Source organism: Miscanthus floridulus, chromosome 10 (genome assembly GCF_019320115.1).
Source record: "Miscanthus floridulus cultivar M001 chromosome 10, ASM1932011v1, whole genome shotgun sequence".
NCBI classification, from domain to species: Eukaryota; Viridiplantae; Streptophyta; class Magnoliopsida; order Poales; family Poaceae; genus Miscanthus; species Miscanthus floridulus.
This window is the reverse complement of record NC_089589.1, coordinates 107,301,449-107,325,676: the sequence shown is the minus strand read 5'-3', so window position 1 is coordinate 107,325,676 and position 24,228 is coordinate 107,301,449. Positions and strand designations below refer to the sequence as shown.

The 24,228-nt window shown below is 46.3% G+C and overlaps 3 protein-coding genes across 3 annotated transcripts; 1 reads left to right on the top strand and 2 right to left on the bottom strand.

Moving 5' to 3' along the window:
* Window positions 1-1,685: 1,685 nt before the first annotated feature.
* Window positions 1,686-3,859, top strand: LOC136486938 (putative serpin-Z5). Its single transcript, XM_066484025.1, has 2 exons — window positions 1,686-2,200; window positions 2,906-3,859. The coding sequence occupies exons 1-2, from the start codon at window positions 1,757-1,759 to the stop codon at window positions 3,758-3,760; spliced, it is 1,299 nt and encodes a 432-aa protein (XP_066340122.1). The 5' UTR covers window positions 1,686-1,756; the 3' UTR covers window positions 3,761-3,859.
* Window positions 3,860-5,320: 1,461 nt separating this feature from the next.
* On the bottom strand, window positions 5,321-6,403 carry LOC136489223 (putative cyclin-dependent kinase F-2). The gene has a single exon (XM_066485922.1). It carries the CDS (start codon window positions 6,401-6,403, stop codon window positions 5,321-5,323), a length of 1,083 nt encoding a protein of 360 aa, XP_066342019.1.
* Window positions 6,404-10,452: 4,049 nt separating this feature from the next.
* On the bottom strand, window positions 10,453-22,415 carry LOC136486939 (uncharacterized). Its single transcript, XM_066484026.1, has 5 exons — window positions 22,290-22,415; window positions 21,099-22,204; window positions 20,665-20,826; window positions 20,359-20,581; window positions 10,453-10,788 (listed from the first exon to the last, which is right to left on the bottom strand). The coding sequence occupies exons 2-5, from the start codon at window positions 21,795-21,797 to the stop codon at window positions 10,763-10,765; spliced, it is 1,110 nt and encodes a 369-aa protein (XP_066340123.1). The 5' UTR covers window positions 21,798-22,204; window positions 22,290-22,415; the 3' UTR covers window positions 10,453-10,762.
* Window positions 22,416-24,228: the final 1,813 nt, after the last annotated feature.

Below are 24,228 nucleotides of genomic sequence, written 5' to 3'. Positions count from 1 at the left end.
CAGGCGGCCGACAGCTTCAGGCCCAACTGGGGACCGGAAAATGCAAGGGTTAGGGATTGGGCCGTTGGGGAATGAATACATCTGCTCTGCTGGGCTTCTGCCGCATGCTGTGCTGGAGTTTTCATTTCTTGTTGGGCTATCAGGCCAACCCGCGGCCGCAGGGTAAAAATTCAGGCCCACGTCCAGAAAAGGGCCAGCTGCACTCACTCAACAGAGAGCGTTGAACTTGAACCGAGGCTCCAAAAACTTAATCGTAACAAAATGTCTGTCGCACACCTGTAGTGTTTTTATAGTTAGCGCACTAAGGACGAAAGTCGTGTCAGGCAGAGTTCTCAATTTCTGCCGCACATACGTAGTCCTGACTGAAGACAGACGCTCCACTGGCGCTTCCACGTGGTCGGACAATTTACATCAACTAATCACATTCGATAACACGAGATTTTAGTAGCAAATAAGCACTGAAATGAGTCCATCAAGATTCAAACAATTTCATGATTTTACAAAGAAAAAAACTAAAAGTTGCTTATATTTTTTTTTCTAGGTAAACAAATTTTTCTAAGATTAAACCAGATTTTTTTAGGTTTTTTAATTGCATTAGTTTTTCCCATGTACAGATATTTGGATAATTTTTTAAATCTTATTTCTATGATTTTTGGAGTTTTTTTAAATATTAATATACCTCCCTGAACTTTATGCTCAGTCTGATTTATCTCTTCTAACGTGGCGCCACATTAGTAAAACTACCATCAAAATCATCTAAGGTCCAAAAAAATGGTTTTAAAAATTGAGGGAAGCAAAAAAAAATGATTTTGTAGTTCAAGGAGGGAAATCAGACGATCGTGATAGATAAGGGTAAATTGAATTTTTTTTCCTCAGTCTAGCAAGAGGAAGGGGCAGCCCATTCTGACAGGCATAGTCGAGACCTTTTCTGTCTATTGGGTCCCACTTTGAACTATACTGTGATAACCACACGACGTGCCAACGACCGACGTACCTTAGTACATGCATCTTCGTCCTCTGTTGTGTGCCGCCGCTCACTCACGCACGCGCATCTCTATCCTTGGAGGAAGACGAGAGAAGCTTGCTAGGAGGAAGATGAGCATGCCCGACTTCTACATTGTGCGTGTGTGTGTTGGTGTGTGTCTGGATCTGAACATATTTTACAGCTGTACTTAAGATGAAAGACAAAAAAACAATATAATAACGCATACATTACGTAATTTAGTATGGATTTCGTATGCCAAAAGTAAAATTATGCATTCCAAACCTAAACACCGGTTGTGAACGAGAAAGTGTTTCTAAGATAAGTAAGTTGAAGTACATAGCCAATTTATAGGAGTATATATACTTTATTTTAGCCGAGGATCGACTCATTTTTAGCATTTATATAAATATAATATCTTTTCTTAAACGGCAAGAATCAGTCAACACAATAATAATTATATCCGAATACCCCGTATCGCATAAAATCGGTGTAAACCAACTAACATGTACAAACTTGGAAACTATCGATGGATGGGGTGAGAGGCGGGATTTTTTTGTGCTTAAGCCCCCCACCCATCGTCCTTTTCTTGTGCTTAAGTTCCCTCACTCTATCTATTAGATCAGCATGGTGGTCAAGTTTGTACATATTGATTAATTTACACATGAAATGTTGCCCGTAAAAACTGCACCTATCCCACCGATAAAGTCCGCATCTATCGCACACGTCGCAAGTCACGTCAAACGCGACGACTCCTCTCCCATTTCGACAACCATGGCCGCCGCCGCCACCGACGCCGCAACCGCAACCCGGGACGGGCAGACGGCCCTGGCGCTCCGCCTCGCCAAGCACCTGGCGCCCCCGGCTCCTGGCGCTGAGGACTCCGCCGCCGCAGCCATCGCCACCAACAAGAACGTCGCGTTCTCGCCGGTGTCCTTGCACGCGGCGCTGGCGCTGACGGCCGCGGGCGCGCACGGCGCCACGCTGGCGCAGCTGCTCGCCTTCCTCGGCGCGCCATCGGCCGAGGAGCTCGCCGACTTCGGCCGCCGCGTCGCGGACCGCGTCCTTGCCGACCGCTCCGGCGCCGGCGGGCCTCGCGTGCTCTTCGGCGGAGGCGTCTGGGTTGATGCCTCCCGCGGCGGGCTCACGGACGCGTTCCGCGACGTCGCCGCCGAGGCCTACAAGTCGGAGGCGAGAACCGTCAGCTTCACCGAGGAGGTTAGTGGGTTAGATTAGATGCTTTTTTCCCCATCGTTCCATGGCATGTGTTGCACAAAAATAAAAGTGTGAGAGGTACCTTTTCTGCTTCACTTTAAAACAGAATATATTTGTACTTCAATTCTCTTGCATTGGTACTTGTTAGATGATCAATATCTTTTTTTTTATAGGAGATGATCAATATCTAAACCTAGATAGATGTTGAATGCATTTAGATCAGATTGGGGCCTGATTTCTCATTCTATTAGGACGTACGGCGTAAAATGAAGAAAATTGCAAGCCATCGTTTACAAATATTCTTCCAATAGTTGTAATAAAAATTGCTAAATCAATGAGTTTTATAATTCACTCAACAAAGCAGGTAGTATATTTGTTAGCTTTCTGCAATCATTTTCAATTTCTCACTCTAAAAGGTAATTTTGCAATAAGAATCTTGCAATCATTTTCAATATCTAACTCTAAAAGGTAACTTTCCATTTAGGAATCTCCGACTACTTCTAAATCACCCGGTCACTTTTATATTTTCTTTCTCTTATTCATTTATATTGGGAATCATGTCCTTTCATTTCTTAGACATATCTTTCCACCTCGAGATCGTGTATTTTTCCGCGTGATTGGATCGGTTTTTCCAAATGTTTTATGATCCATCATGCAAGTTGTTCACTAATGACACTTACATGCATATATGGTACGACGTACGTGAAGCCCGAGGCCGCTGTGAAGATGATCAACTCATGGGTGAAGAAGGCGACGGACAACCTCATCGAGTCCATCATCTCCACCGGCGACATCAACGCCGACACCGACCTCGTGCTCGCCAACGCCGTCTACTTCAAGGGCGATTGGATGGAGCCGTTTCAACCCTGCGGCACGTCCACGTTCCACCTCCTCGATGGCCGCCACACCAAGGCAGAATTCATGTCCATGTCCTACTACACCCTGCGGCAAGTCGCCTGCATGGACGGCTTCAAGGTGCTCAAGATCCCCTATAAGGAGGCCAAGCCGGATGGTGGCTGTACCAAACCTGAGGATGAGCCGTCGGTGTGGCCACACGCCTCCAAAGCGAGTCGGTACTCCATGTTCGTCTTCCTCCCGGACACGCGTGACGGCATGGCGACCATGGTGGACGTGGTCACCGCGTCGCCAGCGTTCATGTACAGCATCTTGGCCCAGATGAAGTTGCGGTGGGTGAACCTGAAGCTGCCCAAGTTCAAGATAACATTCAACCGGGGGAACCTCAAGGAGACTCTCTGCCAGCTGGGTCTGACGCTGCCGTTCTCGCCGGAGGCCGCCGACCTACGGGGCATGTGCGACGGTGACGAAGGTGACGGCAAGACACGGCAGCAGGCACTGTTCCTGAGCAAGGTTGCGCACATGGCGGTGGTTAATGTGAACGAGAAGGGAACTGAGGCTGGAGCGGTGGCATTCAAACTACGTGGTGGGGGCGGACCGCCTGACATCGTCGAGTTCACCGCCGACCATCCATTCACCTTCTTCATCATGGAGGAGCGGTCTGGGGTGATTGTGTTCGTGGGACACGTTCTTGACCCTACCAAGTGACCGGCATCATCATCAACCAATAAAATAAATAAAACCTCATGCTACTCTGAATTCTGAAATATCATGAACTGTTTGCTGTTCAGTGATTGTTCAGCTGTTGATCGTGAAGTACTGTTATGTTCCTATCATTTTTGTGCTACCGTGGACTCGGTTCAGTGATTGCATAGGCTATCTATGTTTTAGTGATTGTACTTCTTATATCTCCATTTGGTCTCGCGTTGCCATTACTGCTGAAATTCAGATTCCCTCTGTAGTCTGCACATGAAAATGAACAATGTCATGATAACACTCTAGGTAAGACGCACACGCTGAATCATCATTCTATTTCAGAGGGGATGCCTTGCGGCAGTATGTGTTGGCCTTGCTGCTTGTAATGTAATGCCTTACACTTCCTGATCTCGCCTTTGCTGCTTGTATTGTGATGCAGACATCGTTCTCTTTCAGAGGGGATGCCTTGCAGGATGTGTTGTCAGCCTCGGTAGTACGTAGCTGACGGTCCTGATTTATCTTCATTGGCATTGGACAGCGTCTCGGGTCTGCTGTTGTTGCCCTGTCCTGTAAGGCCCTATTTAGTTCCTAAAAAATTTTCACTCTAAAGTGTCACATCGAATCTTGCGGCACATGCATGGAGTACTAAATGTAGACGAAAAAAAACTAATTGCACAGTTTGGTGAGAAATCGCGAGACGAAACTTTCGAACCTAATTAGTCTATAATTAGACACTAATTGCCAAATACAAACGAAAGTGCTACAGTAGCCACAGCCAAAAAATTTCGCGAACTAAACGCGCCCTAAATCAATGGTTTTTAATACTCATCCTTCATCTCTTCAGCCTTGCTGTCTGATTGCAGAGATTGCATAAGGAGTATATGCGTCGTTCTGAAGAGGTCACTAGCAGGGTCAGAGTCGTATGTTAATGCTTATATAAGCACACCTGGTGGAGGAGGTCAATGCGGATTGCTGATCAAAGATGGCTAGCTAGTCATTTAGGGCTTGTTTGGTTCCAAATAAGTCACCTACTTATAAGTTAAAAAGTAAAATAAGTGACTTATTTTGTCAAACACTACCAACTTATAAGTCACCCCTGCTTATAAGTTTTAAGTTGGTTCACCCCTGTTTAAAACTTATAAGTCATCCTTTTTCGCGTGGGGCCCACACCTTTAATAAGCTTATAAGTCATCTACAACCAAACAGACATGACTTATAAGTCACTGGTTTTCAGTTACCTGACTTAATAAGTCACCTGACTTATGGAAACCAAACAGACTATTATTTTCCTCATATGTTAGCACCACTGTCTCCTCAAGATATAGCCAAGCATCCCTAGTTGTGAAAATCAACCTGCACAAAAAACTTTTAATTGCAATACTATAAGAAGTAAAAAAAAACACATACTTATCATAATTAATTCCTTCTGTCAAATTCTTAATGATATCATATATGGAATCAACAACATAATGCAGTTCTTCCTGCCAACTACAGTACTAGCAGTAGTTAATATTACAGAGAAAACAATTGACGTTGCATATATTGTTTAAAAAAATCAGTTCGTGTCCATGGCTATCGTTGCTTATAGGCACGCACAACTCGAGACTTTGCTTTGGCGACGTCGTTCTCGGCGAACCAGCGGTGTTTGAGAGCGTCAGCGGCGGTGGGCCTCTCCGAGGCATCGAAGGCCAGCAGGCCAGCAAGCAGCTCACGGCCGGCGAGCGACACCTCCTCCAGCACGCCGTCGAATGCATCGGCCCCAAAGTTGACGATCTCGTCTCTCAGGTCGACCGTCTCATCGAGCAAGTCCTCCTGGGCATCCGCCGTGAACAGGGGCTCGCCGGCGAGGAGCTCGGCCATGACGCACCCGAGCGCCCAGACGTCCTCCGCCGGGCAGTAGCAACGGAGGCCGTTCAGCTGGTGCGGCGAGCAGTACCGCAGCGCGCCCAAGGGCGGGTGCGGCTCCCCGAGGAACCTCTCCGCGGGCGTGATCGCGCACCGGAACCCGCAGACCTTGAGCACGCCGCCGGCGCCGACGACGATGTTGTCCGGGTTGATGTCGCGGTGGGTGACCCCGGCGCCGTGCATCTTCTCGGCCGCGCCCAGGAGCTGCCTCATGAGCGCCCGCGTCTCGGCCTCGGAGAACGGCCGCGTGAGCCGGCTACGGAGCGTGCTGGCACCGCCGCAGCCGCTGCCGAGGAGCTGCTCCGTGACGATGAACAGGTCCCCGGTCTTGTCGTCCGCGGCCACGCCCCTGAGCTGCAGGGTGGAGGAGTGGCCGAGGCAGGCGTCCAGGCACCTGGCCTCGCGCACGACCGCGCAGAGGCTCGCCGCGCCGCCGTCGCCCTGGCTGGGGCGCACCCGCTTGACGGCGACCGTCTCGCCCGTGGACCGGTCCCGCGCCTCGGCGACGGCGGGGTCGGAGTCGGACGGCCCGAACTCCTCCAGCATCTCGTAGCGGTCGATGCTGTCGAAGTCGAACTCGTAGCTCACCTCCACCATGTCGTCGCCGATGTCGTCGTCGAACCTGAACTCGTAGTAGTACTCCTCCGACGGCATCTTGTAGTAGCGTCGTCGTCGTCTCTGCTTCTTGCCGGCCTTCTTCGCACGGCTGGGTGCCGGGCGCTTACGATGCACGATCACATCCAACGCCATGAGATGAGCGAACGACGAAGCCGGATGGATTGGACCGTCGGAGCCCTAGGCACGCCGGCCGAGAGATGATCGGTTTTGTTCCGGCCTGCGGTCTGCGGTGAGTCGAGATGGACTTGCTCTTGCTCTGGGTACGTACGTGTCGCGAGTCCGGTATATGGTGGAGACTTGCACGGGGGGCAGGAGTTGCGGTTTGCACGTATACGCGTGATGCACTCGATCGGACTTGCGGCGGTTCCGATCCGGCGCTGATGTTGCGGTTCAAGCGTTCCGAGTTTCGATTTCCGATGGAATGGTTGCTGTTGGGCCGTTTCGTCTTTATTGGGCCGGAGACAATTGGGATATTAAGTTGTACGGAGTCTTTTTCTTTTGCCTTTCTTTTCTTTTTTTTATTTCCTTTCATTTTGTTTTCTTTCCTTTCTTCTATTATTTTTTATTTTTAATAACTTTCTATCTTTCTTCTATTTATTTATTTTTTACCGTAATTAATTAATTTTTTATTTTTATTTATGTTTTATTTTGTTTTCATTCGTTTCTTCTATTTCTATTTCATTTATCTTTTCTTTTATGTTTTCTATATGGATTTCATTATTTTTATTTCTTTTTATTTTAATCTATTTTTTTGTTTTCAGTTTTACTTTTTTATTTATTTCATGTATTCTACAAGTGCCGCATCATTAGCTTCTACGACACCTTCTGAAGAAAGCATAAGAGGAACTTGGCCGTGATATGGAACAAGATCGAGCTCACCAACACGACACTAGGCTCGCCGGACTCGAGTGGACATGGGTTCAGTGAGGTTGCATGCTTGCTCGCGTGGCCACAGCCGTGCACGAGCTAATCGGCTTGTAACGCTTAATTAATTAAAGAGATAGACCGAGAGGAATGAGAGAAGAAAAATGAACACCAGACTGATAGCTAATCATTCCTCCTCCGAACTATTCATGTTGTTCTTCTCTACCAATCCCTCTACTTACACCTGGTACCAGATTAGGTTGGATCCTTGCTACTCTTCATCCCAATTCAAACAATACCATCGATCAATCGGCAAACGAGCTTGGTCTACTGCTCTCGGATTCGTTCCTACGAGCTCCTGGGCATATCCTAAGTCCTCTAAATACAAGATCTCGTGGAGTGTGCACGCACGGGACTTTTTTTTATTTACTAGCAAACATGCCCGTGCGTTGCAACGAGACCCAATACGTAGTGAGTTGTATCACGGGTCATGAATTTGAGTCAAAAATTAAATTAACTTAGTGATAAAAATCCTTGTTTCTTAAGTAGTCTAAGATTAAAATGGTTATGATCTCTTATTTATTGTTTGTAAAAAAATCTGAGCATACTCGAAGCCAAGTAAAAAATAGTCATGACGAAAATTGAAATGTACTCTAGAAAATAGCCATGGGAAAAAATCAGAACATATTCGGAGCCAAGTGAAAAGCGTCTAAATGGACGTAAAGCAACACATACTCAGAGCAAGTAAAAACGGATAAACCAGAAAAAAAATGAAGAAAGAACATAAAAGAAACGAAACAAAGAAATTCTACCATTCTTTCCTCTTTATTAGATTTCTATTCTTATATTTTTGCATTTGGATTAAGATTCCTATTCCGATTACTCGGAGTTGGAGAGATCTAATTGAATTAATAAGATTTCTAGTTGTCCATATTAATATATTTTTCCAATTTGGATTAAAATTCCTATTCACCGGAAATTGGAGAGATCTAATTGGATTCCTGGTTATATAAAGAGAAGGGCTATAGGTGATTTTCCACATTCACAAAGTTAGTTGATGGATTACCGGACCAAAAAATAGGTGGAGAGAAATTTTACCTCTTTATTATTATATTAGTGAGGGAATAGATAGTTGTGCTAGAATTACATTACATTATTTTTTAAGGACGGAGAGAGTATTGTTTCCGTCCACTACTAGAGAACAGACTTTAGAACAATGTCTCAATTTAACATTAGCCTCGGCATTTTTTGCCCCCGAGACTAAAGGATCCTTTAGTCCCGGTTGGTAAGGTTCCTGCCCAACGGTCGTCCGCGGGGCAGGGATCTTTAGTCCCGGCTAGTATTACCAACCGAGACTAAAGCTTTTAGTCCCGGTTTGGGTGATGCTCCGGGAATAAAGATTAATCTTTAGTCTCGGTTTGGCCCCCTAACCGGGACTAATTATCTCGGCCTATAGACCAGCTCATTTCTTCCTCCCGAGCCTGAGCCATTCCATTCAAACTCACTGCCTCTGTTCTTCAGCTTGCTGTTGTTCTTGCTCTCTCCCCCTCCATTGGTGTTGCTCTTCGATTTTGGAGGTAACAAACTTAATCCTCTTATGTTTTATCAGTACCTTATCTCATTTTGCGATGTAGATGCATGTGTAACTTTATATGTTGGACTTTATTATGATTTTATATGTCATTTTTAGCTCAAAATCACATGATGATTTGCATATATGTTTGGATAAACAAAAGTTAAATTAGTTCATCAAAATCACGCCTCGCTCGTCCTCGCTGGAGCACGCGCCATCATCGTCCCCGGCGGCTTACGTGATCTTAGAATTAATTTTTTCATGAAATGAAAAACTTAGAAAATAGTTAGAAAATTATAGAAAATCCGTACTAGTTGAACTTGCGGACCGTGTTCAGCTCGGCGAGCATGTTCTCTGCCGAGCGGTAACGGACGTCAAGGAGGAGCTTTGATTTTACGAGGGAGAGCGGCAACGGTCGTGGAAGACCGTGTTCTCTTCCTCGTAGAATCAGAGCTCTTCCTTGGCCAAGTACGGTGCCGTCCGGTGGAGAAATGCTCGTCGAGATGATCACGTAAGCAAGGTCAACTAGTACGGATATTTATTTATTGAAACATGTTTTTGAGCTATAATTTGATGGATATTTGATAACTTCAGACCTACAAATGTCATCTACAAAGGGTCATGCAAAAAGACCATATGAAAGCAGTTCAAGAGTCAATAGCAGGATTTCTTCTAGAAAAAATGCTAAATCCCAACGGCGAGTTCTACTTTGATCCTAAGGAATAAATGATGTAAATTAAATGTTTATTGATATCGTTATTTTCGAGAACAAGATTATGAGAGTGTTGTATATATACATATATATCTATAATATATATAGTTTCATACTTTATTTGAATATAATAATGCTCGAGATGAGAATTAGATGTAATTATATGCGTGTGTGTATTTATATTAGCAGTGTAGAATACGTACATAAAAACATATTATATATTAAACAAATATGTGTAACTGAACTGAAAACAAATTAAACAAAAAAAAAAGAAAAAGAAAATGAACCTTTAGTCCCGGTTGGGGTTACCAACCGGGACTAAAGGGTGCGGCCACGTTTGCTCGGCTGGAGAGCCTTTAGTCCCGGTTGGTAACATGAACCGGGACTAAAGGTCCTTCCTTAGTCCCGGCTCGATGACCTGGGACTGAAGGTTCCACCTTTAGTCCCGGGATCGTTGTCCCGGCATAGTAACCGGGACTAAAGGCCGTTACCGCCCGGGACAACAAGTCCATCCTGTAGTAATGGTCCTAAACCGAATATTATCTATTAGGTTTGCCTAGCTCTTTAATATATAGCAGCAGGTCCTGATTTATCTTCATTGGACAGCGACGTCCTAAGAAGGATATTGTGTTGAGTTGGTCGGTCACTATCTGATGTTCCCGTCGCACGTACGGACATGATCCTAGAAACTCATCTCTTACCTAACCTAATCCATAGCAAATTAATTCTTTAAGTTATTACCACAACCTTCTCCAAAAAAAAAAAAAAAATCAGCCTAATCCAATTCAATCCACTGCACCACCAACTAGAACTGCCGGGTTCACTACAAGACATGGCGCTTGCGATATACAGTACGACCACTGTCAACGTCATGAGCCAAGACGAATCCATAGGCGAGTCCGAGTCCGAGCTATGGCGTCGTGGCCTCCACATGCGGAAGACATATACTAGGAATAATACTGGCTGAGCCAAATTCTTCAAGCAGGTGACACAGGTGTAGGGTAGCACAAGTGCAGAACTACAATCAGCAGGACATGTGAACTCAGTAATTAAGTATGCAGGGCAAACATTCTGGGACCGTCGCATGATCCGACATGACTTATCCCAGCAGAGATACCAATGCTGAGCGAGAAACAAAATGCATGGCGAATATGTACATGAAGGGAACGTGCGAAGCGAGAGTTGCAGTGCCTCCTAGACCAGACCAGGCCAGTGCCATAACTGTGCTGATGACATGATAAGATCCAGACTTGCCAGTATACACAAGACGACTTCGGTTATCCTCACATGCATTCTGAACTCTGAAGCGTTGAGAGTCTCAGTGCCTCCGTCAACAGTGTAACTAGATCTCCTGCTCGAAGCTGAAACCTGCACAACATGAACGTATAGGCACATTATTAAGCAGTTGGAACCCGGAATAACAAGGTTCTTCGATTGCTGGACAGGTGACCTACAGATTGCAACCTGATGCAACCAAGGCAAAGCTATATACAATTGTAGTTGTAACCTGATGCAACCATGCCAAAGCCATATAAACCTGTACTTTTTGAACTTTGTGATGCAAAACCAAATGCAGTATATATATACAGTTGCAAGGCTAGAAGTTGCCAGTTAAACTTCAGGAGATGGCTCGATGGTATTTTGATGGAACAATGGAAAATGATTCAGAGGATAATCAGTGGCGAAGGTTAAACCAAAAACGAGGGGCCAATTACAAAAGCTACTGCCGTGTTAACTATCAGAACTTCTCAGACCATGACTATAGATGCAGTCCTATAAAGCATTCATGACAATTATAAACTATTAAAGCTAATGCTGTCCTACAGGGGGGGGGGGGGGGGGGGGGGGGGGGGGGGGGGGGGGGGGGGGGGGATGGCCAAGTTTTGCCTCCATGAGCCTCTGCCTCTGACGATAATATGATACAAAGAAAGTGGCAAGGCAGTCCTACTTGTTGCTTTTGCGAATGTGATGAATCCAGCAATCATCTTTTGTTCCAAGTGTGGAGGGGCTAGAGAGAAATGGGGGCTAATTGTTTGTCTAATAGGTGCTAATAACACTCCAAATTATACTCATAAATGTTGGCTGTGGTTACGCATATGGCTTCCAAATGATAAGTCGATGCATGTTCTATTAAACTCAACTATTTGCTTACAATTTGGAAGTGTCGAAATAAAGCATGTTTCGATAAAAAAAAAGAAACAAACATCCTCTTGAAGTTGTTAGATGTATATATGTACTTTCTATTTTCCTTCTACTTGGAGGTGTTCTTTGCATATGTACAAACCTGTATACTTGCCCCTTTGGGGCTAGGAATAGAATCGGCTGGCCACTTATTCTAACATGGTATCAAGCTAGGGTTTCCATCCTTACCTGAGCGACGCCGGCGATTCCAGCGCAACCGGCCGACCCACGCTTCATGGCGCCGCCACTGCGCCAGCTCCGCGTCCGCGCCCCTCCTCCCTAACGCACGCCTCGCGCGGGCCCGCGCTGTTGTCCGCGCCGCGCCTGCCTCGTCCATGCTACCCCCGCGCCCCCATCGCGCGACCCCGCCTGAGCCGCCCGCGCGACCACCTGTGTCGCCCGAGCCCCACTCGCGCGGCACGTGCTCGCCCACCTCCAGGCCGCGAGCTCTCTCTGTTTCCTTCCCCTGTTTCCTTCTCTGCTCTTATTTCTCCAAAAAAAAACAGCTAGTTGCTTCCTTCCTTCAATGGAGTCCCCCGGGCGCACTGGTGGTCCTGGTGCTATTCCTGTCCCCCGCTGCCCTGTCTTCTTCAATGGCACCAATTGGGGAGATTTTGCTTTCCATATGGAGGTTCATATGGACGGACAGCTGTTGTGGGGCTACCTCAATGGAGGTTCATATGGACGGACAACTGCTGTGGGGCTACCTCACAGGGGAGCGGGTCTGTCCTTCGCGTCCCGTTCTCCCAACACCGCCCACGTACCCACCAGATGCCGTTGATGATGCCAAGAGTGCTTTGCTTGAGGCATTTGAGCTTGAGATGGAGAGCTACCAGTCTGATCTCGGTGTCTATGAGACTTGACTACGCGAGGAGAAATCTGCTAAGGCCATTTTACTTGCAAGCATGGAGGTTGATGTCGCCCGAGGTCTTGCCACTTCACACCTTATGAGGGACCACCTTCGTCGCAGTTATGAGATCCGTAACGAAGCGATGTACCTCGCTGTTGTTGAGGAGGCTCAGTTACTTCGTCAGCTTGATTCTACAGTTAACGACTTCCACCGTCAGATGACAACCGTCTGGCATCGTCTCGACGGTTTGTGTGCTGAGTTCTGCGGTGGTGGCACTTGTTGGTGCTGTGACTGCCACCGGGACCAGAGAGACACACTTCGCCTTCACGAGTTCCTCTCTCAGCTTCGTCCGGAGTTTGAGACTGTCCGGGTGCAGTTGCTGACTCGTCGTCCGCGCTAATCTCTCTCAGAGGCGATGCCTGAGCTGCGAGCCGAGGAGACCCGTCTTCGAGCTGGGGGTGTGAGTCGTGCTCCGCTGCAGCCCTCCGTCCTGGCGGACACACCTTCCTCGGTCTCCTCGCCTCTGTCCTAATCTCTAGTGGTGGCGGGGGCTCCTTCTGGTGTTCAGTGTGGCTATTGCAAGATTTATGGTCATGAGGAGTGTCGCAAGAAGCAGCGCGACAGACAGGGGCGTCGTGGCAGACACTTCTCTCAGGGCTCTGGTGGCTCTTCTACTCAGCAGGGCACTCGTTCAGTGTCTGCAGCGGAGCAGAAGGTTCCTGCCTTGTTTCGTTGCCTTACTACTACGGCTCAGGCCTCAGCTCACGGGACTACTGCTCAGGCGTCTAGTTCTGCTCCTCCTCCTCCAGGTATATCATCCCCGTGGTTCCATGACTCTGGTGCTTCTTTTCATATGACGCCCGACTCGACCAATTTGTCATCTGTGTCTTCTCCCGATCCACCTATTTTTGTTCAAACTGCAGATGGCATTTCGCTTTCCGTTGCTGGGAGAGGCATTCTTTCGACATCTTCCTTTGATGTTCCTACCGTTTCCCATGTTCCTAAACTCACCATGCAACTGTTGTCTATGAGTCAAATCACTGATCATGGCTGTCGCATAATTCTTGAATCTGATTCTTGTTGTGTTCAGAACCTTTGTACAGATCTTTTGGTGGGACTGGGCCTAGGCGTCGGGACTCAAAACGTCAATGGGAGCTTGATTGGTTGTGTCTTCCTTCATCCACCTTGGCTCACTTGGCTCCCAGTTCTCTAGCATCTGCGTCCGCTACTTCGCCTACCACTTCTTTTGCGCAGTGGCATCATCGTCTAGGCCCTCTCTGGTTCTAGATTGTCCAGTCTAGTTGGTAGTGGTGTCTTAGGTCCACACTGCTCTACATTGTTGAAAGGTTCTAATGGCTAGAGGGGGTGAATAGCCTATTGAAAATTTCTATAACAACACTTAACAAATATATTAGACAATTTAAACAGCGAAGCGAGTGTTGCGCTAGCCTACTAAAAGAGCAAGCCACCTACCACAATTCTAGTGTCTATGATCTCTAAGCACACAATGACTATGTCACTACACTAAGTTAGTGTGCTCTCGAAGACTAACTAAAGAGTCGCACTAACCACTAGACTCGACACAAACTTGCTCTCAAAACTAATTACACTAAAGAACGAAGCAACACTAGAAATATAAATGCAAGGTAGAGGATGTGATGATTATACCGCCGTGTAGAGGAATTGAGCCAATCACAATGATGGAGCCAATCAATCACAATGAATACCAAGAAATCCTCGGACAAGATGACATAAGATTTTTTACCGAGGTTCACTTGCTTGCCGGTAAACGAGTCCTCATTGTGGCGATTCACTCAATTGGAGGTTCACGCGCTAATTGGCATCACACACTAAACCCTCAATAGGGTACCGCACAACCAACACAAGATGAGGATCACACAAGCCATAAACAATCCACTAGAGTACCTTTTGGCTTTTCGCAGGAGAAAGGTCAAGAGCCCCTCACAATCACCACGATCGGAGCCGGAGACAATCACCAACCTTCACTCGACGATCCTCGCTGCACCAAGCCGTCTAGGTGACGGCAACCACCAAGAGTAACAAGCAAACCCCGCAGCGAAACACGAACACCAAGTGCCTCTAGATGCAATCACTCAAGCAATACACTTGGATTCACTCTCAATCTCACAAAGATAATCAATCTATGATGGAGATGAGTGTGAGGGCTTTGACTAAACTCACAAGGTAGCTATGTCAATACAAATGGCCAAGAGAGTGAGCTAGAGCCAGCCATGGGGCTTAAATAGGGAGCCCCCAACGAATAGAGCCGTTGGGCTCACAGAGCACCCCACAGCGCACCGACCGGACGCGTAAAGGTCGGGGCGACCGGACGCGTAAAGGTCGGGGCGACCGGACGCACGCCACCCAGCGTCTGGTCGCGCAAAGCGCGCCACGTGGCCCATTGGTTTAACCTCGTCCACATAATCTCAACGGCTAGTTAGCTTCGCGCCACGCGATAGTTACAACCGGACGCGCCGTCCAGAAGACCGGACGCGCCGGTGCCAAGTCAGCCTACGCGTGTGCCCGCGCCAACACGCCCTGACCGGACGCGCTGCTCCCCATGGCTTCCCAGCGTCAGGTCGTTTGCAGTAAGCATCCAGAGAGAAAAATCTACGACCGGACGCGTCCGTTCACAGGTGACCAGACGCAGCTCCGAGTCCGGTCCTCTCTGGCTCGCGAAGAAGCACACGTCAGCGTACGTCATCCCCTGACCGGACGCAGGCCCTGCGCGTCCGGTCACATTCACTATTTAGCGTCCGATCAAAGGACCAAGGGCGCCTTCACTGCGTGCCACTGACTGGATGCGACTGCTGAGTCCGGTCGCTGCTAGAGCAGCGTCCAGTCACCTCGAGACAGCCCCTTCTCAACTCCAACTTCGCCACCCTTGATCAAATGTGCCAACCACCAAGTGTACCACCTTGTGCACGTGTGTTTAGCAGATTTTCACAAACATTTTCAAGGATGTTAGCACTCTACTAGATCCTAAATGCATATGCAATAAGTTAGAGCATCTAGTGGCACTTTGATAACCGCATTTCGATACGAGTTTCACCCATCTTAATAGTACGGCTATCGATCCTAAATGTGATCACACTCGCTAATGTCTCGATCACCAAACCAAAAAGCTCCTATCAAGTTTCACCTTTGCCTTGAGCTTTTTGTTTTTCTCTTTCTTCTTTTCAAGCCGAGCACTTGATCACCATGGCCATCACCACCATCAACATGATCTTCATTTGCTCCACCACTTGACTTAGTGCTACCTATCTCATGATCACTTAGATAAACTAGGTTAGCACTTAGGGTTTCATCAATTCACCAAAACAAAACTAGAGCTTTCAATTGTATGGGTTGTAAACTTGGCAAACAGTTGCAGCTCCCTTATCCTTCTAGTGAGTCTAAGTCGCAGCGACCTTTTCATCTTGTTCACTCTGATGTTTGGGGTCCTGCCCCTTTTGTTTGAAAAGGGGGACAATCTTATTATGTTGTATTTGTTGATGACTATTCGAGATTTACCTAGATTTATCTGATGTCTTCTTGTGGTCAATTTCTTTCTATTTACTAGCAATTTGCCACTATGATCCGTACACAGTTCGACTCTCCTATTCGAGTTTTTTGTGTTGATTCTGCTAGTGAATACATCTCTACTGCTCATCGTTCCTATCTTGCTGAGCAGGGTACCCTTGCCCAGTTCTCGTGTCCCGGTGCTCATGCTCAAAATAGTGTTGCTGAGCGCAAGCATCGCCACATTCTTGAGACTACTCATGCTCTCCTGATCTCCTCTAAGCTTGCTCCTCATTTTTGGGCTGAGGCTATTTCTACGGCGATTTTTCTCATCAATCGCCAACCTTCTACTGCTCTTGAAGGTTGCACTCCCTATGAGCGTCTTTTTGGCACCCCACCTTCCTATAGCCATCTTCGTTGTTTTGGGTGTGTTAGCTATGTCCTTCTTCCACCTCGTGAGCGAACCAAACTCACTTCTCAATCTGTTGAGTGTGTTTTCCTTGGGTACAGTACGGAACATAAGGTTTATCGCTGCTATGACCCTATTGCTCGTCGGATAAGGATTTCTCGGGATGTCACCTTTGATGAGTCCTGGCCTTACTATCCTCGTTCCTCCTCTGGTCCTTCTAGTACTGCTGAGTCCCTCTCGTTCCTCGCTTTACCTGAGTTGTATCTTTCGTTGCCGTCTTCACCCTCTTCATCACCTTAGGTATCCATTTCTCCACCTTCGCCACCTCCTCTTACTTCACCTCCACCACCTCCTCCTACTTCTCCACCTTCGCCACCTCCTCCTACCTCTCCACCACCAAGTCTCTCCTTCCCCACCACAGTTGTGTCATGCGCGTGAGATCACTCACTACTACATGTGTCGTCCACGGCCTGCACCGCCACTTGACTCTTCTCGTCCGTCCTTGGACCTCCTCCTGCGTCTTCTCCTCGCTATGCCCTTCATGACCGCAGCACCTTTCGTCCTCCCGATCGCCTTGGCTTCACTGCTGTCGTTTTGGCTAAGCCTGCGACCTATAGGGAGGCTGTTGCTCACTAGGAGTGGCAGCATGCTATGGCTGAGGAGATTGCTGCCTTGGAGCGTACTGGCACCTGGGATCTTGTTCCTTTACCACCTCATGTCACTCCTATCACTTGCAAGTGGGTGTACAAGGTAAAGACCCGCTCGGATGGTTCTCTTGAGCGCTACAAGGCTCGTCTTGTGGCGCACAGCTTCCAACAGGAGCAAGGTCGTGACTATGAGGAGACCTCCGCTCCTGTCGCTCACATGACTACTGTTCGGACTCTTCTTCTAGTTGCTTCGGTTCGTCAGTGGTCGATATCTCAGTTGGATGTCAAGAACACCTTCCTTAATGGCGAGACCTCCGTGAGGAAGTCTATATACAGCCACCTCCAGGGTACTCCATTCCAGATGGGATGGTTTGTCGGTTGCATCGTTCTCTCTATGGTCTTAAGCAAGCTCCTCGTGCTTGGTTCAAGTGTTTCTCCTCTGTTGTCATCGATGTTGGCTTCCAATCTAGTGACCATGATCCTGCTCTCTTTGTTCACATTTCTCCTCGTGGTTGCACACTTCTTCTCTATGTCGATGACATGATCATCACAGGTGACGAATCTCAGTACATTGCCTATGTGAAGCAGCGTCTTAGTGAGACACGACACCCACGTCCTATGGAGCTTAGTGTTCACCTCCGACCAACTGACGGTGCACCACTTGCTGATCCCACTCGCTATCGTCAGCTTGTTAGGAGCCTTGTATGTCTTGGGATCACCCATCTTGATATTACTCTGTTCATATCTTGAGTCAGTTTGTCTCGGCTCCTACCCAGCTCCACTATGCTAACCTCCTTCGTGTTCTGCGATATCTTCATGGAACCATCTCCCGCCGCCTTTTCTTCCCTCGCTCTAGTTCTCTCCAGCTTCAGGCATACTCTGATGCGACCTGGGCAAGTGATCCCACTGATCACCACTCTCTCTTAGATTATTGTGTTTTCCTTTGCTCCTCCTTGATTGCCTGGAAAACCAAGAAGCAAACTGCAGTTTCCCGCTCGAGTGTTGAGGCTGAGCTGCGTGCTATGGCGACTGTGACTACAGAGGTGACATGGCTACGATGGCTTCTTGAGGATTTTGGTGTGCCTGCCACTGCACCCACTCCTCTCTCTTCGATCTGACAACACCGGTGCGATCAGTATTGCTCGGGATACGGTCAAGCATGAGCTCACCAAATACATTGGCATTGATGCTTCCAACATGAGTTCGCAGGTGCATGATCAGGTTGTGTCCCTCCACCACGTGCCTTCAGAGATTCAGCTAGCGGATTTCTTCACCAAGGCACAGACACGAGCCTATCATAGATTCTTGCTCTCCAAACACAATGTTGTTGATCCACCATGAGTTTGAGGGGGGGTGTTAGATGTATATATGTACTTTCTATTTTCCCTCTACTTGGAGGTGTTCTTTGCATATGTACAAACTTGTATACTTGCCCCTTTGGGGCCTGAAATAGAATCGGTTGGCCACTTATTCTAACATAAGTAACCACAAAAGCTTGTTTTTTTTATATATTTTGGGCAGGGTCGTTGAGGCCAGGTCTCAACGAGAAGTGGTTGATGGTCACAATGCCACAACACCCTCGCCTAAGAATCACTGCCACTGAAGAGCTGGCCGAAGAGGAGAAGGGTGGTGCTCATCTGGAGTTGATCTGATATTTGAAACTCACTCCGGAACTCTGATGCTGCACTCCGGAACTCTGATGTTTCAACTACTTATCTGCAACTCTTATGCTGACTACTCATCTGCAACTCTTATGTTGATACATGTTGTGTTTACTTTCGTTAGTGGGATATGTACACGCATAGGCTGTGTACTAAGCAGGTTGGTCACCGGAGGCAACTGATCCCAGCTTGTACCGCTTTCTTTTTGTCGCCTAACTCTCTGCCCGGCCTTTCAATCTACTTGATTTCTGTTGCTAATGGAAATGGAGTTTATCCTGGTTCGGAAAAAAAAAAACCATGGCAAAGCTGCTTGAAAAGCCTAAAGTTTTTTTTTCTCGAACGACACAGGAGAGCTGCGTGTCATTTCATCAAGAAGATAACAACGGAGGAGAGGCAGAGCCTGCTCCCCCAAGAACCAATTACAGGACTCTTAGCACCACACATTAAGAAATAAAAACAGACGACCACTGCCCAAGAAACACCTAAACAGCTAAAGGTAGCAACCTACTAAAAAGCTGTTGCAGAGCCTTAGCTCCAGCCTCCAGCCCAACACCACAACAAACACTCTTCAGAAACTACAGATAAAACTCTTTGAACACAGGGACTAGCACCCTCAAAGACACAAGCATTCCTATGCTTCCACAACTCCTAGGCAACCAGAATGATGAGTGAATTCAGTCCCTTTCTTATCTCTTTTGGAGCAGCCTTGATTGTTTTAATTTGCACCAGCAGGCAACCTAAAGGTTTCACGTCATATCTGATAGTAGTAGCTTTCCGAGTGTACCTTTTATACCAACCCATCCCAACTTATGAAGAGCCATTAAAGTGAAAGTTATGCAAGCAACCTGAGATAGTCTCAGGTGAAACCATCTAACTTTGACAGCATGGAATGGCCATAATACAACTTCGTTTCCTAATAGTTGAAGCAGCAGTTACTTGAGGCATGGATGTGTTTTAGTTGCAGTCACCTCATCTCTGGTGTCCATGAGTTACCTTGTGATGGTCTTGCTACTTTTGGTATTCTGGACTAGTATATTATTTTGAGTCTAATTAGAATTATTATATTTTGTCTCCAAAAAAAAAAAACTCGACCAGGGGGGTTAAGACTGCCCCCGCAGCATTACAAATAAGAAGGACCTTCTCACCCGGCCGAGAAAACCCCTGAACCCCCGCCCCCACCCTTACATGGTGGCTTACCGTCGCCCAAGTGAGAATTGGGCCGGTGCCCCCCCAGTGCTTTGGTTATGGGGACGGACGAGGGGATTTTTTTAACCTCGGCCTGAAATTCGCTCCCACGGGGAGTCGAACCCAGGACCTGAGGAGTGCCGCTAGGTCACCTAACCATTTGAGCTAGGCGCCCTTTGGCATGTTTTGTCTCCAATTTTGATCCTAAGCAAATAGATGGAATACTAGGCCCACATGTCATATCATAATATTTGAAAAAATTTAGAATGGCTACATTTAGAACACCATTTTTCTGCACTAATTTTGTCACAGCCCCAATTTTGAAAGGCGCAAGACATACATCATCTTTAAGCTCTGATTTTGGCAAAGTGCCACAACTTTGGCCATGGCCAATATTTGGAGCCTTTTCATTATATTTTATACATACAGAAACAGGGTCATACAAATATAGTAATTTATATAAATTGCCAACAGAAAACTTACTTCCAGAAGTCCAAGTGTCATCAAATCGGGCCCTAGTCAGTTTTGGAGGTCGTTGGATCTTGAATTTCTCAGGGGATAAACCATAGGAACCCAAAACATCCAAGACTTTGTGAACCCGCTCATCACCATCATCACATCTAACTTCAACATTAAGGTCCTTCAATACAAGGGATTGCTTCCTTAGATCATAACTTCCTCCTATTTCCACTAATCTCTCATGTATCTGTCAGAACATGTATACCAAGTTAGGCCATCATACATGTTTACTTTAAATAGACAGATTATTATCACAGAGAATTCATGCACCTCGGGAGGCTCAAACTGAATAATGAGCTTCTCTAGAACTGGTGAGTGCTGGAGAAAGCATATTAATGCACCAAGGTTATTAGTAATGCACCACTCATTGAGTAACAAAGTTTTTAACTTGCTAAATACAGGGCATCGCGTCAAATCCTTCCTGAAAATGAACTGCATAAAGGAAAATTCAGTATGAATAACTCAACATCTCAACTTGTGCAGTACAAGAAGCATGATGAGGGGATGCAACTGAAGTGAATAGGACCATTCAGTATGTATTTAACATTCAAAACTGACTAGGCGTCATGACATGATTTTGGCCACAGTTATCTACACAATACATATTTCCCAATGGCTATTCCAGGTTCCAACTAAGAAACAAATGCAAGGACAGAATGGAAGGCGAACAATGAAAAACAATTAAGTGCTAAGGGAAAACATACCGGTGCTGTTGCAGCTGTTAACTCCAGATTTGTACAGCTTGACAAACCATGAAGAAGAATGCAATTATTGTTTCCATAGTTGTCCTCATAGAACTGGCATCCCCAACATGACTCATCCCCGCAATCACCAATCTCATAACTATGTTTACAAAAATCATTGCAGTATCCAAGTCTGATAAATGCCTCCACTAGGTACGGCATGCTCACGAGCAATGGAGTCATTCCCATACAGTCAACTAACAGAAGGAGAATGAGATTCGAGGCATATATTTGGGTACGGGCATACCCAATGAAGTGACATTGTGCGATCATGAGACGCTTTAGTGACGGGGACATGATTCTATCACAGTAAATGCCACAATCAGTCATCTTCAGATGCTTTAGAGACACGCAACTTGAGAAATCCAGATCGTCCTGTGTCTTGACCCGGGTAAGCTGAAGTGCTGTCAGGTGCTCCGAGGTGATAAGTCCCTTGGGAAGCAGCCAGCGTTGATATTTATCGTGGCTGGTGACAGAGAGTTTGGCAACTGGGCATGATAAACTGTAGCGAATCCAAAGCTCCAAATACTGGACAGCCTCATCAAAATTGTCACCTCCATAGGAGCTGAATTCGGCCACATGGAGAGGTAACCGGTTGCGGAAGAACAGCAGGTCGTTGACGAACCTGTTCAGGGCACTCGCGCCACAGTACCCAGACATGGTGGCAGGGGTGATGCGGAGAGCAGGCACCTCCTTCCACAGGTTGCGCCAGCAGCGGGCAAGCACACACGTCCGCACTGCGTCCCTCGATGGAAGGAAGCAGTGGCGGATCCAAAGGGGGGGCTAGGGGGGCTCCAGCCCCCCCTAATGTCTTGATTTCAAGCCTAATCACTGTAGCAAAAGCTTGATTTCACCATTAAATCTTCATGTAAATCAACATCTCTATTGTTTTAGCCCCCCTTATCCCGCATCGTGCATCCGCCACTGGAAGGAAGGACAGAAGGTCCAGCAGCAGACCTTCTGGGAGTCCACTGAGTCGGTCTGTACTTCCATCCGCAGTCTTCCTCTTGCTCCTCGCGGCCTCACTCCCCTGAGACATTCCGTCGAACAGGTGGTGGCCGTCCGGTCTGGAACGTCAAATAAAACAAATCCTGAGGTGTCCCGGAGAGAGCGAGAGGGAGAGAGAGAGACAGACAATCAGACTTTACTCACCGCGTGACCGCCTCGCCGGTGTGCCTGCAGCTCGCGTCGCCGCCGCCGACGAAGTCGGGGGGAGACTGGAGAGGCAGCTGAGAGAGCGGACACCGAGTTGGTTGGTCCAATGGATGGGAAGTGCTGGTTCGTCTGTGATTAGAAAATTTATTGAAGATTCTCAAAAAAATATAGAAAAATATTCTAAAAAATAAAACCAATTGCATTTTTTTTTCTAAAAAACATGTTCTATTTTTTTCCTTAGTTAAGACTCTCTGAATTATATATCCTAAAATCTAAAACTGGATCAAATATGAAATAGAGGATGCATATCAAGACTAATCTTTGCAAACCGCAACGTGAATTGTGTACCCTATGCAAACTAAAAAAATGTTTTCTCGAGAGTAATATCTTACTTAACCACTGAGACATGCATGGAAAATTGCAAATAAAATATAATTAAAGCTCTGATTGCACATTAACAACATAAATCATGTGATTTAACTTTATAGGAACATTGTCTTTTTTTATGGGACTCATGTCGATGACATGTGCATTGGACCATAATCGGCGGCCAGTGTGGCGTGCGACTTGTACGGTAACATCAGGATGTTCAACTTCTCAGAGTCTTGAACCGATGTTTGCAACTCGGTTGACAACATCTGAATGATGCGACAGTTTCCTCGTTCATCGTTGCCATCGTAGTTGCACACGCACTAAAACACATGATCGAGGAGGAAGATAATTTGAATGGGCATGAGATGCCGTACTTTTTCTAAAATCACGTTCTATATTATGGTGCTTAGCTTAGAAATACATGAAAAATATGAAACTGGTTTCGTATTTTCTTGTGTTAAAACAATCTTTCTTTAAATTTTCTAATACTAAATCAGAGTTTAGTATTTTTAAATGCATATCTATTCTAGGAAAAAATATTTAGATATTTTTGAAAATTTATTTCTACAATTTTATGAAGTCTAATTAACATCCCTGAATCGTGTTCAAAGCAATTTTTGCTGACGTGCTGCCACACTATTTGTCTTATACGGTGTCGCGTTAACTCTAAGGAAGGTAAATTGGACTTTCATGACAAGTCAGACAATTTTGAGAGTTAAGGGAGTTTAAGCGCATCTTCAAGACCCACTCCCAATCTTGGTTCTTTGGGAAGATAAAAAAAACTCTCCAACAACTCACTATCTCAGCTCTCAATCTTTTCCGCACTTGGTATAATCGACTTAATTGCGATGATATACACGCTGAGTATCCATTGACCAATCCGAAGGTGGAAGAATGTGGGAAATAATAAGGAGTAGGATAGGGTTCCTGATGCAAATGTACAAGAGAGAAAGAAAATATAAAAATAGTTGGTTTGATTTAGATTACTAATGCAAAATTACCTTCTATCTTTTAGGTGCGGGATTTTAGAAATGGTTGAAGAAAGCCAACAAATATGTTGCTAACTTTTTTTAGTCACTTGGAAAACTATTAATTTACTAAGTGATTTTTTGGAACTATTAGAGATGCTCTAAAAATCTGTTTTTTCAATTCAGAAAGATAAATCAGACTAGCACAATAATTAAGAAAGGTTAGAACTATTGTTACGCGTTGAGCTGATGCTTTGGAGGCCCAACTATTTTGGGTGCCTTGGGCCGGTACTGACGTGGGATCGCCCATACGCATATGGCAGGGACGCCCTCGTCGACGCCTGGGTGCCTGTTCAAATCTGGTTGTCACTGTTGGCACAGGTTCGATGACGAGTGTAACCAGTATATATGAGGAAATAGAGATAGAGTTAAAAAAAATTGATAATTATGCGGTTCCTGTTGTCTTATCATGGGCCGATTCCTATAGTATTACATGTAATATTTTATGTTTTTACCTTTTGTACTATGTAGACCGTTAAAAAATATGGGTACTCAGGTCAAGTGTAAGACTGTCTCCAACAGTCCGGACCCATACA